The 13,100-nt window shown below is 43.4% G+C and overlaps 1 protein-coding gene across 6 annotated transcripts in view; it reads left to right on the top strand.

Moving 5' to 3' along the window:
• The window catches only part of LOC133486090 (C-terminal-binding protein 2-like), a 49,750-nt gene that overhangs the window by 15,177 nt on the left and 21,473 nt on the right, over window positions 1-13,100 (top strand). For 2 of the 6 annotated variants that reach the window (XM_061790734.1, XM_061790735.1), the window contains exon 2: window positions 1,100-1,240. In XM_061790734.1, coding sequence (XP_061646718.1) covers window positions 1,183-1,240 — 58 coding nt within the window. In that variant the 5' untranslated portion in view covers window positions 1,100-1,182. Of the gene's footprint in view, window positions 1-1,099; window positions 1,241-5,742; window positions 8,270-13,100 lie in introns of those variants that run through there. The other 4 variants (XM_061790732.1, XM_061790733.1, XM_061790730.1 and 1 more) reach the window with 4 other exon arrangements.

Here is a 13,100-nt window from a genome sequence, read left to right as displayed (position 1 = left end):
ATAGTGCTCTCTAAGACTCCCTCTAATGGAAAGACACCACTCAGAGATGTTTGTCAGTTTTATATACAGTAGAACCACTATAGAACGGGGGGGTCGTTTTTTTCATGGCCTAAAATGTCTAGTACAGTGCAAAGGTGTTGTGTATATATAATTTTTTTTTGAAAGTTTCACATTTTATCCAAACTTGCCACGTCGGTGTGCTTGGTCATGTTGACATTGTTGACGTACAGTAGTCATCATAGGCAAGTCGTGAGCCGCGAGGAATTAGTGTGCTTCCTAGTTCCAAATCTGTTGCCAAAGGCGAATGGCACATAGTGTTACTTCAGCGGGGTACATACATACCAATTTATTATTATTTATTTTTTTTACATCTTAACAAATTTTTATTCATTTATTTTATTTTTATTTTTTTATGTGAGAGACCCCACACATGAGGAAAACAATCGGAAATTGTGTGCGTACTGCTCTTCTAGTGTGTGGTGTATTTGAGATGACCAACACAACATACCACACGCATAAAAATCTGACGACCGACAGTTGCGAGTCTCCTCTCGCCAAACTACAGTAGATGTCTGGCGTAGTACCAAGACTGACCTTTGAAAGGCAGCAAGGTGCCACATGGCGCCCAGACTGCCAGAAAATAGAAGAAGAAAGAATAGTAGGAGAAGAAGCAATAGAAGACGCTAGGCTGGCTTTTAATGAATGTGGTAACCCACATTGTAGGTGCAAATTCTTCTCCTTCTCATTTTTATTCTGGTTGAATGACAGTCACAGAGTCCGTGGCTATTGAAAGCATACATTTGCAGTTATAAATATTGAACAGGTTTAACATTTCCAATCATCAACCCACCAATTTTCCGAACAGATCAGAGGGGGAAAAAGTCATTCTTAACACACCCCCACACCACAGGATAATCATTTATACTCTGAGACATCTGACAATCGTGCTTTTGTTGACTTTGATTGGAAAGGGAGGCGGGGGGAATTTTCAAATTTGTTGCAAGGCTAGTGAGGATAAGCGGTAAAGAAAATGGATGGATGGATGATTGTTATGCGTGTACAGCGCTTTCGTTGACCATTAATTGTTTTCCTTTTTTAGGTGCAGAACATCACTAAGCCAAAAGACTGAGGATTGGACAACATTGGATGTGACGGTGGTGAAGAGCGCGAGACATTAAAAGCATGGCTCTGACCGACAAACACAAAGTGAAACGCCAGCGACTAGACAAAATTTGTGAGGGTGAGAAAGATTTTAACCTTTTTTTTTTCTCCGCTCTTCCTTTTCTTGCTTTCCAATGGTATGCCACCAGAGGAATACATCGGAACAACAGTTATGGTACATATACAGCATCCTAAAAACCTTGAAGTATGCTCATTGGCACACACCAGAAGGTGCTGCACAATGAATTAAATGAAATCCTGATGCATAAACTGTTTCATTCTTTACATTCTATTTTATTTCACTACTGTATGTTTTTAAAAATAAATTACTATACTGCAGAATGCTATATTTCTTATTTTAAACATGTTCCCAAATATTTTTGTTTGTGTTTTATGGGGAACTGTAACGAATTAAAGGCATTTCCATTCATTTCAATGGGGAAAGATGATTTGAGATGCAAATAGCTGTCAAATCAGTAATTATTTCACAGCAGTACATATTGAAGACACTCACAAGTAATTGTTATATTTAACTCTTTTATAGTCCTAGTGTCATACAAGTGTTCCGTCTGTTGTGCCTTTGATAAGATGCCAGGAAGAGTCGGACCGCAATAAGGGAAATGTGGCAAACACCTGTCATGAGCATCACTTCCCTCCTCCCTCCTTATGTCCGCTCCATCTGTTTTCCCAGCATGCATTTTGGCCGCAGCGCCACTGCCTACCATTGCCCACCATTGCATTTATCCAGACCTAAGGGACTGGTCGTTGATTTTCATACTTACAAAACTGCGAGAGTTTGTCGTTGTGATTCCCACACTTTGTAGTTGGCAAGTCCAACAGTGACGATGAGACCTCGTAATGTGTCGTCATCAATCATATGATGCACTGTTCTTTGGGGTTAAACCTACATAACATAAGGTAATATAGTAATGGCAACAAATTGTAATCTGATGTAATGAAAGATGGCATCGGCTTCAATAAAGACTCTAAATTGTCGATAGGTGTGAATGTGACTGTGAATGGTTGAATGTCTACGCAGTATATGCCCTGCGCCCGAGAGCCTGATAAGGACACGTGGGATAGTAAATGGATGGATTATAAAAGAAAATTCACTCTAAATATGGTAGTAATTATTTAATATTTTGAAAGAAAATTGGGTAAAAAAGACTATCTGTCGACTCGTCAATGGTGTACATCACCTCTCTCCCAAAGTCAGCTGGTATAGGCTCCAACCCACCCATGACCCTAATGAGGATAAGTTTTTTTTTTTTTTTTTTTTTTTCTCCATCCTTCCTCCCTCTTCCTCATCCTCACATTGGCATCCAGCTCTGCTATGAGGTCACCAGAGCGAGATCTGGTTCTGATACCACAACCACTACCCCCCCCCCCCCCCCCCCCACGGGCTTTTTCCAGGCTCTGGACCAAAATCCACTCTCCACCCCTCACCCCACCCCCCTTCTTCCTTTTTTTCATAACCTGCTTTGTAAAACAGCAGGGAGGAGCTCTGAAAACACACACAGTGTTGTGTCGCAATCGTGCAGCTAATTTGGGTGTGTGCTTCACTTCTGTGCTTAGGTTCCTGCATAAATCTTCTTAAGTTTTCCAAAATAACCTCCTTAGTATTACATTGACCTGTTGCCTCGATGGGTTGAGCTCGAGGCTATACCCCCCGGGGAGCTGGATTATGTGTGGAAAAACTGACTTGAAGGAAAATATATAGAGTCGATTCGCTTTTGCTGTTACCGCCACAACTTTACTATTTACTAGAAACCTGGCAAGAGCGTGTATTCAGGAAGGGCATTTGCATTAGCAAAATGATCATTCATATTAATAGGGTTATGTTGCAGTCACTGTCACTCTCGAAGGCATCCTGGAGTTCACGATAGGGGGCAGCAACCAGCAGAGGGCACAATTACTGTACATCCTAATACAGTAGTTGTGGGTGGTGTTCATTCACTCAACTGCTGAGAGAACAGGCAGGCGTCTATTAGATGTAAGACGTTTTTTAAAGAGGGATTTTTTTTTTTTACAGGAAAAAATGCATTTTTATAATAACATAAAAAAAGCCAAATAGTTTGATTGTGTTTTTCTCAATATCGGGTTTAAATAATATATATACATAACTGCAAAGAGTACCAGGAATTTCCTAAGGCATTTATTAGGAGGGCTTTATTTGAATTTTTAAAAATTATTAGTTTTATTCTAATTTTATATATTTTTATACAAATGAATAATGATACTTAAAATATGATACATTGCAATGTAATCTCTTCAACTGCAGAGGGTACCAGACGTCTATTAGGGATAAGGCATTTCTCATGGGTCTTTATTTGTACAACTGCATTTGTATGTAGGTATGATTACACATAAGGTATGATTACTATTATTGTTATATCCGCCGCTGAAAGCTTGCTCTCTCTAGTTTTTTTTCACCCCTTACAATGTTTCTGTACACTAAAAATCATGATAGCTTTGATTTATATGGAATCCTACTTCTTGCCACATCTGCTTTTCCGGCAGTGTATGTTTTGGTAAAGACATCTTCTGCAACACATGGTGATATTAGTCATAGTGAAGGTAAATAAGGATGTACCTTGACTAACAAGTTTTCCAAGTTTCGTTGATTTATTTTTTTTTGGTTTGTGTTGCTAGACAAAGTCTTAGTTATGAGCAAGGTTCAGATGTATCGCCACTCGAATGAAATGGGCAAAAGAATGGAGCTATTGAGGTACTGCAATGCCCTCGCATGTGGGCAAGGAGAGCCACAGTCGCCGATGCACTTTCAGCCGTTTATTGAATGGCACAGTCAAGCACACAAATGCAGAGAGAAGGCTCGCAAAGAGTTGGTTTAGGCCACAACTCACTCAACCCGAGTGTGAAGGGTGCTTTGTGACAAATGCGGTATAGAATATTGTTACGCTATTCAAGTGTGTGATTGTCACCAGCTTCAATCACACATTTTCTATCGTCTATACAGATGCTTTCAAAGACAATTACTGTATCATGGGACTCGCATACATGGCAGTTAATGCTGTTAAATATGTATTACAATCCAGCTGACGACATTATTTTCCACAGTCAACACTGTTACTATCATCCCATTTCCATTTGGTGGCTCCTGCCCCTCGCTGCTGCATAAGTCAAATGAGTGTTTAACATTCAGAGCATGCTTTTGTTTCGTGACAGCATAGGAGACACTTGTATTTCTTTCCCCGGCAGCATTGTATTCGCTTTAAGTCAGCAGGTCATTTTTATTCATGTATGCATGGCTCGCCAAGGCCGAGGCTTTAACCGCGGCTCGAACAATAAGGAGATGTTAAAGGTTTCAAACTAAATGCAATGTCTTTAATATTGTATATATTTGTATTGATTAAATCTGTCCACATTATTTATAAATCTAAATGGAGTTCATGGACAGTCTCTAATAACACAACCTTGTCTGCTAAATAAAATAAATGTTAGCTTTTCTTTTCTTTTTCGTCACATAGGTGACAAATGTCTCTTCTCGCTTTTCATGTTTTCATGCATTAATAGCCACTCTGAGTTAAGATTTGACGCTCACATATAATAAGAATATTTAGAAGAGTATAATGAAAGAATACTGTAATCCATGGTACCATGTAATGCCATGACAGGTGCTGCAGCATCATGGACACAATGGGATGTTTAAACTGTAACGTGCCTCTATTGTTTGTTTGTTTTTTTTCCCCAAGCCGGAGGTTATTGGTGCTTTGGATTAACAGCTATAACACATGAGCACCCTGCCCCCCATACACTGCAATGCCTCTTTGTTTTAGTTTTGTACGCAGATTATAGAGCAACTCTAAGTGCAAAAGATGCACAAAATACAATTTACAACATACATGCATTCAAATGTAGCATCCTTCTATTAATGAGCAGTAATACTCACAGATTATGAATTTAGCCAGCCCTTTTGTACATTTCATCGACCGTTTAACCCATTTCTTATGCACAGGCGAGCCCTAAATAACTCATAGTAAAGCAGTGAACATGAGCTACAGAGACACTGGGGTTGCTTCCGGACCGGACGGGCAGCAGTTGCGTGAAGTCTTTACAGCTAGCATGAGGCCCGGAGGATTAGTGTCCAATCAGTGTGGATTTGACATTTACTGACAGCGCATGGGATTTAGCGGAGGGAACCGTATTTCATTCGATAACGCCGTAAGTGAGCGCCCTCCCTCCGCTGGGAAAGCAGACTGCTGAAACCTGTTGGAGGCACATCATCAGCGTCAGGTAGGTGACATTTCAGAGGTGGGCGAGGGGTCTCTGAGGCGGTTGGACTCTGGATTATTGGCCCCATCAGTTGCCGTCGCAGTCACCACGTACAGTCGTTTCTGGTTCACGTGACGTCACAGTGCAAAGAGGAATTAAACAGGCTTTTTTGTCGTAATCCTTCGTAGCAATCGGCAGAGCGAGTAAAATGTACCAAAGAAGGCAGGGATAAATCCTATTGGATTAGTACAAACCCGTCCCTACATCTAACCCAACCTAGCTCCTCCTTTCTTGTTTTTTTTTTTTTTTTTTAATCGACATTTGGTGGCTCAATCATGCACCCTGTCTCAGCGTAGACTTGTAGGTTGTGTGCAGTGTTTGTGTGTTTCGTGGTGTTTATGTGCGGTGTCCTCTTTCCAAACCAGCATACCCGGAGATTAATTATTCAAGGACTATCAGCTGGAGCACGGACATACAATATTACAAGTGGATATCAGGTGGAACTGCAAAACTCTGCTTCGTCTTCTTTCCTGCTGGTTCCTTAACTGCCTCAATCTGTTGCGTCTTTTGGTGCTAATACACACTAAGACTTGAACCAGACAAGAGAACTGCTACAAGTGGAATACCTTGCTTTTATGTGGCACTTCTTCTGTCTTTCATCTTTTTTCTCAAATGCTCGTCACCAACAAACAGTTAAGTCTCGGTCGCTCCCACAGTTGGGATACTTTAGGTGGAAATGAGGGTCAGTGGGACAGGATTGAGAGTGTCTATGAGCAGCAGGCAAGAGTAGCTGGCCGGCGGAGCTCTCTGTCATACGGTGAGGGGGGAGGAGGGTGGTACGAGCCTGCCGCAGGGGTGCGTCCTCCTGACCTGGATTTGAAGCGGGACCCATATTCCTACCAAGACTACAGACAGGTTTACCCAGGGGGTCTGAGGAAAGGTTCTGTGCCAGACCTGAACCCCTACGAACGAGCAGCCATGGCTCACAGAGGATCCATTCCGCACCAAGATTACTACCCTCACGATCCGGCCATGACTCCTCGTGCACCTGAGGGCTTTTATCGCCCTGAGCACCAGGCTCCACCACCTCACCCTCATCCGCTCAGTAGGTCAGGCTCTCATTTTGGCCTGGCACCCGTGGCTCGTGCTGGGTGGGATCAAGCTCAGGGCGGGAGAGGAGGACCTCAAGCCCCGCCGTCAAATTTACCTCCTCCTCCGTCTACGCCGACTCAAGAACTGAATCGGGCTTACAGAGAATCTGGTGTGACCAAGATGATGCCTGACAGTCAGCGCAGACCGTCTAGGGATACGTCTCCTGCTCACTACAGCATGGAACATGCATCTCCTCGCTATGCAAATGAGCCTCCACCTCTGGCCGGTCAGTCTGTCTATACTGATGTTAACGGTCGTCCGCTGGACCCGCAACAGCAGGCTGCTACTTGCCTAGTAGTAGATCCTCCCAATCAGGGTATGATAATGAGGCAGGAGACAGCCTCCCCCTATACAATCCAGCAACAGCAACAATTGCAGCAGCAACAACAAATACAACAGCAGCAACTGCAGCAGCAACACCTGCAACAGCAACAACTGCAGCAACAGCAACTTCAGCAGCAACAACTCCAGCAGCAGCAGCAACAGCAGCTTCAGCAGGAGCAGCTGCAACAGCACTTGCAACAGTCTTTGCCGCCTCCCAACACCATGCTCATCCCCGAGCCTAAACTTCCCGTGGCAGCTTCACTTCCTCCTCCTTCGCCCGCCCCCGTGCAGCCCACCGCAGTCGCCCAAGTTGCACCTGCTCCTTTGCAGGCAGCGCCAACTCTGGCCCCTCCAATTCCTCAACCTCCCGTTCCTCTTCCCGCCCCTCCGCCCACGGCCCCGCAGACACCTTTACCTGTGGATCCCAAGAGGACAGTCGATCCTGAGTTTCTTGCCCTGTTGCGAAATGAGGGCATCTCTGAGAGCACCATCTCCTCACTTATCCAGCAGGGATTTGACTCCACCAGCATGCTGGCTGTCATGGAGGATAATGATGTACGCACAGTGGCGCCCAACCTCGGGCAGGCGCGTGTACTTTCTCGCGTGGTCCAAAACTGCAAGCGGCCCGCTGAAGCTCCACCGGCTCCCTCTCAGCCTCAGACACCCGTGCGAGGGCGTTCTAATAGTTTCAGCCATCGCTCGGATGTCTATCACCAGCAGCAGCACCACCACCAACCTCTACATCCGCCTCAGGCGTTGAATGTCGACCCTCTCCTAATCCCCCCGCAGACACCTGGGGCCATGCAGACCATCTCACCAAGGATGGGGGAGGTAATAGGCAGAAGGCCCAGTAGCGCACCCTCTCAGCACCTCCTGGAAGCCTCTGGAGGTTACCCAGGCCAACCACCTCGTTCCCCAGGGCCGTATGTAGGAGCCATGATGCCCGTTCAGTCAAGACCAATGTCTGCATATTCATCAGGGTTGACCATGCAAGGGTTGCCTATGCAGGGTATGCAGATCATGTCACAGCAGATGACTGGATCGATGCCTGCTATAGCTGGTTCCATTCACCCCATGCCAGGTATGCCCCAGCAGATGCCCGTCTCCATGCCAGCTTTACCTCAACCGCCACAGCAGGTACCGAAAGCATACTCTACCAATTACACGGTGCCCATGGAGCTGATGAAGAGGGACCGGAGCGTGTTGCCGTTTTCTCCCATGCATAGCCCTCACCCAAATGCTCAACTGATACGAAAGGGTGGAGGACCAGCAGCAGATAATGCCCTGGTTCCCGTGGGAGGCCCCATTCAAGGACAAGGCGCTATGGTTGCTAACCAGAAGCTAAGTCGCCGCACCGGTCCACCAGTCATCGTGTCCACTATGGCATCTCCAGACACAAGTAAATGTTTATTCACTATTTTCCAACCTCAGTTATTTGTCTTGATTCTGCTTTGAGTTGCCAGTTTATTCCCTTGCCTATTTTTTACATAAATGTCTGTGGTCCTCAAGTGTTTCTGATGTCTGACTAGTTTCGCAAAAGGCTCATTTGTAAGTATTTCACTTTCTTTGTACGAACTCCTTCATTCATGTGTGCATTTTCAGCCCAGTATGTTGGATGATATCTTTAATTCATTGGGTCTTTGAGGCATTAGTTTGTTAATTTGCATTTGTTATGGTCTGCATTCGTTTGCCACAGACTCCTAGCAAGGGTTTATTTCTCACTTCACCCTCATTAGTGTGTAACATTGTCAATAACTGAACAGTACAGGCTGCTTTTATACAACTGTACTGTATAATCTGCTCCAGCAATGAGGACATTGCACAATTGCTGATGTAGTATCACTTTTAAATGCAGAAGTGCCCCCCCCCCCCCCCCAGCTCATGCTGTTGTAAACATGCATGTCTTATTCCATTATGATAATGAGATGCTTCAGAGTAGCCTGGAAAGGCTTTCCGGCCACGAGCTAAACAACCTACCGACAGTTGGCCAACTTGGTGCACACTGACATGCTTCTAATAGAGTAATGTTGGGTGTGTCTCGTTCTTCTTGATCAGATTCAATATTAATATCCAGGTTGCTTGTTTAGGTTGCGACATCAGTATATTTTAGTCATGAACGATAACGACTTGGTCTCGCAGCATCGTTGCACCAATAAAATCTAATTACTGTGCTGATGGCCGACGTGTGACTGTGTCATTTTCTCTCTGCACGCCATACTGACAAGACAGAGGGTAGGTTTAATCCTTTTGGATCCTCCATTTCCACTGTTGCACTGATCCACAAATCCACAAATACTGTTATTCTGTCCTCTTCTGTCAGACTGCACACAGCCAGGAGGTTGACATTGAGGCACTGCAACAGATTTCTTAATGAGGCAGATTTTATTGTCTCTGTGATTATAAAGTGTAAGAGAGAGAGGGTATTAAGAGACTCTGGACCTTCGTTCAATGAAATGCTGGTGTCATTAGCACAGATTTACATGCATACATAATAATCAGCAAACAAGTGCTTGTTTGCATGTGGAAGATATTTGTTGTTTTGGTCATTTTTTTCGTGTTAGTGGACTTGGAGGTTCAGTTCTACATTGGCAACATTTGCGTCTGGTTTGGTAATTGCATTATTTGACTTTTTCAAACAAAAGGCATTGCTGAATTCATATAAGAACAACTTAATGGATCACAGTCATCCTTGTTTCGTCTTGTGAGGATTTTCTCATTTTTACACCTACAGCGGAACATCTAAGGCCAAACATTTTTTTCCCATAAGAAATGAAAATAGAAATACAGTTATCCCACAGTTATATTCGGGGTTCACCATTCTTGGATTCAAATTAATGTTTTTTATTTTTCTGTGGAACCCATCCCCAGCTATTTGCTGAAAAACCTTTTGGGGGTTATAAAAGCCCTGTCTAAATAGAAACGTGTCAAGGAAGTATGTTGATTTTGCATTTTAGGGAGGAGCTACATTTAATCTGGGTTGTTAGTGGAAGATACAGAGAGTTTTCACTATTTCGCTATATGTGCATCTACACGTGCAATTCTGATGTATTTTTTTTTTTAAATAATCTTCAAGTCATTTGTAAAAATGAGTTTGAAATTATGTTCGGGGGTTTTGGAATTATCGGTTGTGTTATATTTATGGTTTAAACCGGTGGTTCTCAAACTTTTTTTCTCCGAGTACCGTTGAAAGTACCATCATGACTAACATGAAAATACAGTAGTGTAGTTGGGCAAGTTTGGTGTTCATCAAAAACGAGAGAGAGATTTTATTCCTAAACAGTATATTTAATATTATTGTAAGCCACTATGAGCTACCTACCTACACATAAGAACAAAACAATCTGTACTTGACTAATTCAATTAAAATGTATCTTTAGAATATAATGCTAAAAAGTTAAATGCAACTGATCTGTACTTGCATCGTGGCTCTTTCGCGTACCACAAGAGGGAGCCCGTGTACCCCTCGTGGTACGAGTACCACACTTTGAGAATCACTGATTTCAACTACTAATATAGGCAGTTTTAAGTTTTTTTTTACCGGTAAGTATTTTTTTAATTCTTTATTGTCATCCAAGTGTGAATGGGAGTTAACCCCTAATAGTAACCCTTTATAATAGTAAAACATAAAACAACACAGTCCACATTAACTCTAATAACCCACTCATTATCTGATGCTGTGTGGAATACCCTTGAGCAAGACCCCGCCTCCATATGACTAACCAGCACTGGCTTCCCATCCCCCACACGCGCATGCTGGCCATATTTCATACAGTGGGCTTTCCACTTCTTTACTTCCACCCCTCGGAAGTGTGCTGGTTCCCGTCAGGCTCGGCGGTCCAATGCCAACACAGGTCAGTCCCGCTCTGCGTGACACACTAGCCGTGCTTTCCTGTAGCGTGATGATGGGGGGGAAGGGTCGGTGAATATTAGTTCTGGAGATGGCAGATTATGTATTAACCAGGGGAGCAGGTCAAAGCTGCAGGCAGTTGTTGCGCTGAGTGAGGGATTAGGCAACGAAAGGGAAGGGGGGGCAGGGACAGATATTGTCCTGCTACTGACTGATGATTGACAGTTGCAGGCAGGGGGAGGGAAGGAGGCGTTGACAGCTGTCAGTCAACCTTGGACTCGCTACACAAGCAGAGAGATTTATTAGATTTTGTGCAAACCTTGGCCTGAATCTGGGTTGACAGTCATTTAGTATTGTGTTTGTTGTACATCTATTTGTCACACACATACTGCGATACATATTTACTTCCGTTTGACCTGAGAGGATCCCCGACACTGGATTACATTTGCATGATTTCAGCTCACAGCCATCGGTGTAGCCAAGACAAAATTTGAATCACGGTACAGAGGAGATGAAATGTTCTTTCTAAAGACTGGCTATACAGGCCTTAAATGTAATGTATTGTTGATATTTATCTAATGTTTAACTTTAAATAAGTAAATCCAATTTTAGTGTCTCATACAGTATTTTAGTCAGGCACCACCGTGGACGAGTGCTTACCACATTTATGCGGTATCTCTCTCCTGCATGTTCTCTCTGTGCTTGTGTGGGTTTTCTACAGGTACTCCATTTTCCTCCCAAATTCCAAAAGCATGATCTTGGGTTCATTGAAGAATCTGAATTATCCCCTTGGTGTGAATTTGAGTGTTAATGTTTGTTTGGTTAGACGTCATGTGCCCAGCGATTGGCTGACGACCTGTTCAAAAACGTCTCGCAGATGGGATGGGCAGCAACTCACCCATGACTGGTATGTGGATAAGCGGTATAGAAAATGAATGGATGGTGGGACATACCGGTACTATTCGAAATTACATACTGAGAACTCTCAGCTTCTCCACAAATTCAACTCTTACAATGGAGTGCTTTTTCAAAATAATACCTTTTTGAGTCTTCAGAGCCCTCATAAGTCTCATTTAAAAATGAGAAATGGCAGAAACCAGCTGTATGGCGTCGTTAAATTCATACAGACTGAAATAATTTGGCACCACGTTGTTGGCTTGTCACATGACACATCAGTCCATCCATTCACACAATGTAAATATTTGCCTGAAAGTGAGCAAAAGTGCCCATCGAACAATACAACATTGCTGTAGTTTAGTAGTATAACTGCATGTTTAAAACCTGGTAACTTTCAACATAAATGAGTTTGACAATTTAGACACCCTCAAGGTTTACATGGACATAAAACCATTGGAAGCATGACTGAAAAAATATTGACGATGCATGCCAGAGCTTGTGTGACGTATAGTAGTAATGATTTAACAGCTGTAATATTAAACTTCTGTCCAACAGCCTCGTATGGGGCAAGCTGCTAGTTAAAATACCGGCCACAACAAACATGCTTTAATTATCCCGCCTATACTTTTGGGGTGGAAGTTTCCCACTGTCGTTACCTGAAGACGTTGAAAGCAACTACGGCTCCTCTCCTTTGGCTCTCTCCAGCCTGCATGTCGACTGATGTTTGCGTGTGCGTGTGTTTGCAAGTGGCACAGAGGTCCTCTCCCCCACCAGCTGTTCCCCTTGATATCAGGCAGTATCATTTCCTCTTTCCCTAATGAAAGGATGAAGTGCGCAAGGATTTCATCCATGCGTCGCTCCACTTCTCCTTCTCACTCTTGCTTGTCTTCTTTTGGTGAAACTGATCCCAGGCCATCTTTGTTCAACATGAAATCATTGCACTATGAGTGTGTGGTGGTTAAGGGGTAATGAAAGAAATATGTCTCCGAACAAACGTCATACCCGACGAGATACTTTACATTCATTGCTGTGGTTTTTTTTCTCTGTCTGTCTGCTGGAAGATGAGGACGACTCAAGCTAAAAAGACCGCAAAATGGAGAAGGGCCTGCTTCAGATTGATTGGCTGGTTTAACATACATGAGAGACTTTATAAAGCCACATTTTCGCCAAGTACAATTCAGTACACATGTTTTTGTGTTTAACCAGTAACTCATCCATACTGCCCCACTTTTTGGCTGCCTCTTGTTAGGCCCAAACCAATGTTGCAGTACAAACTGGCAGCTGTCAGAGTGTGAAACGCCCAGCCCTCCAAATTAACGTTAAAAACAAATGTTTCCTCTGTAAAATGTAACTCTTGTTACTCAAAAATGGACATTTAATGAAAATAATACAATACCCAAAATACACTTCAGCTACTGCCAGTTGGCCAGTCCCCCCATAAGTGGCTTAAATATGTTAATCGCAATTAAAACAAACAAACAAAAAA

The sequence above is a fragment of the Phyllopteryx taeniolatus genome, chromosome 11 (genome assembly GCF_024500385.1).
Source record: "Phyllopteryx taeniolatus isolate TA_2022b chromosome 11, UOR_Ptae_1.2, whole genome shotgun sequence".
In the NCBI taxonomy this organism is placed as follows: domain Eukaryota; kingdom Metazoa; phylum Chordata; class Actinopteri; order Syngnathiformes; family Syngnathidae; genus Phyllopteryx; species Phyllopteryx taeniolatus.
The sequence above is the reverse complement of the archived record's forward strand: the minus strand, read 5'-3'. Positions and strand labels throughout refer to the sequence as shown.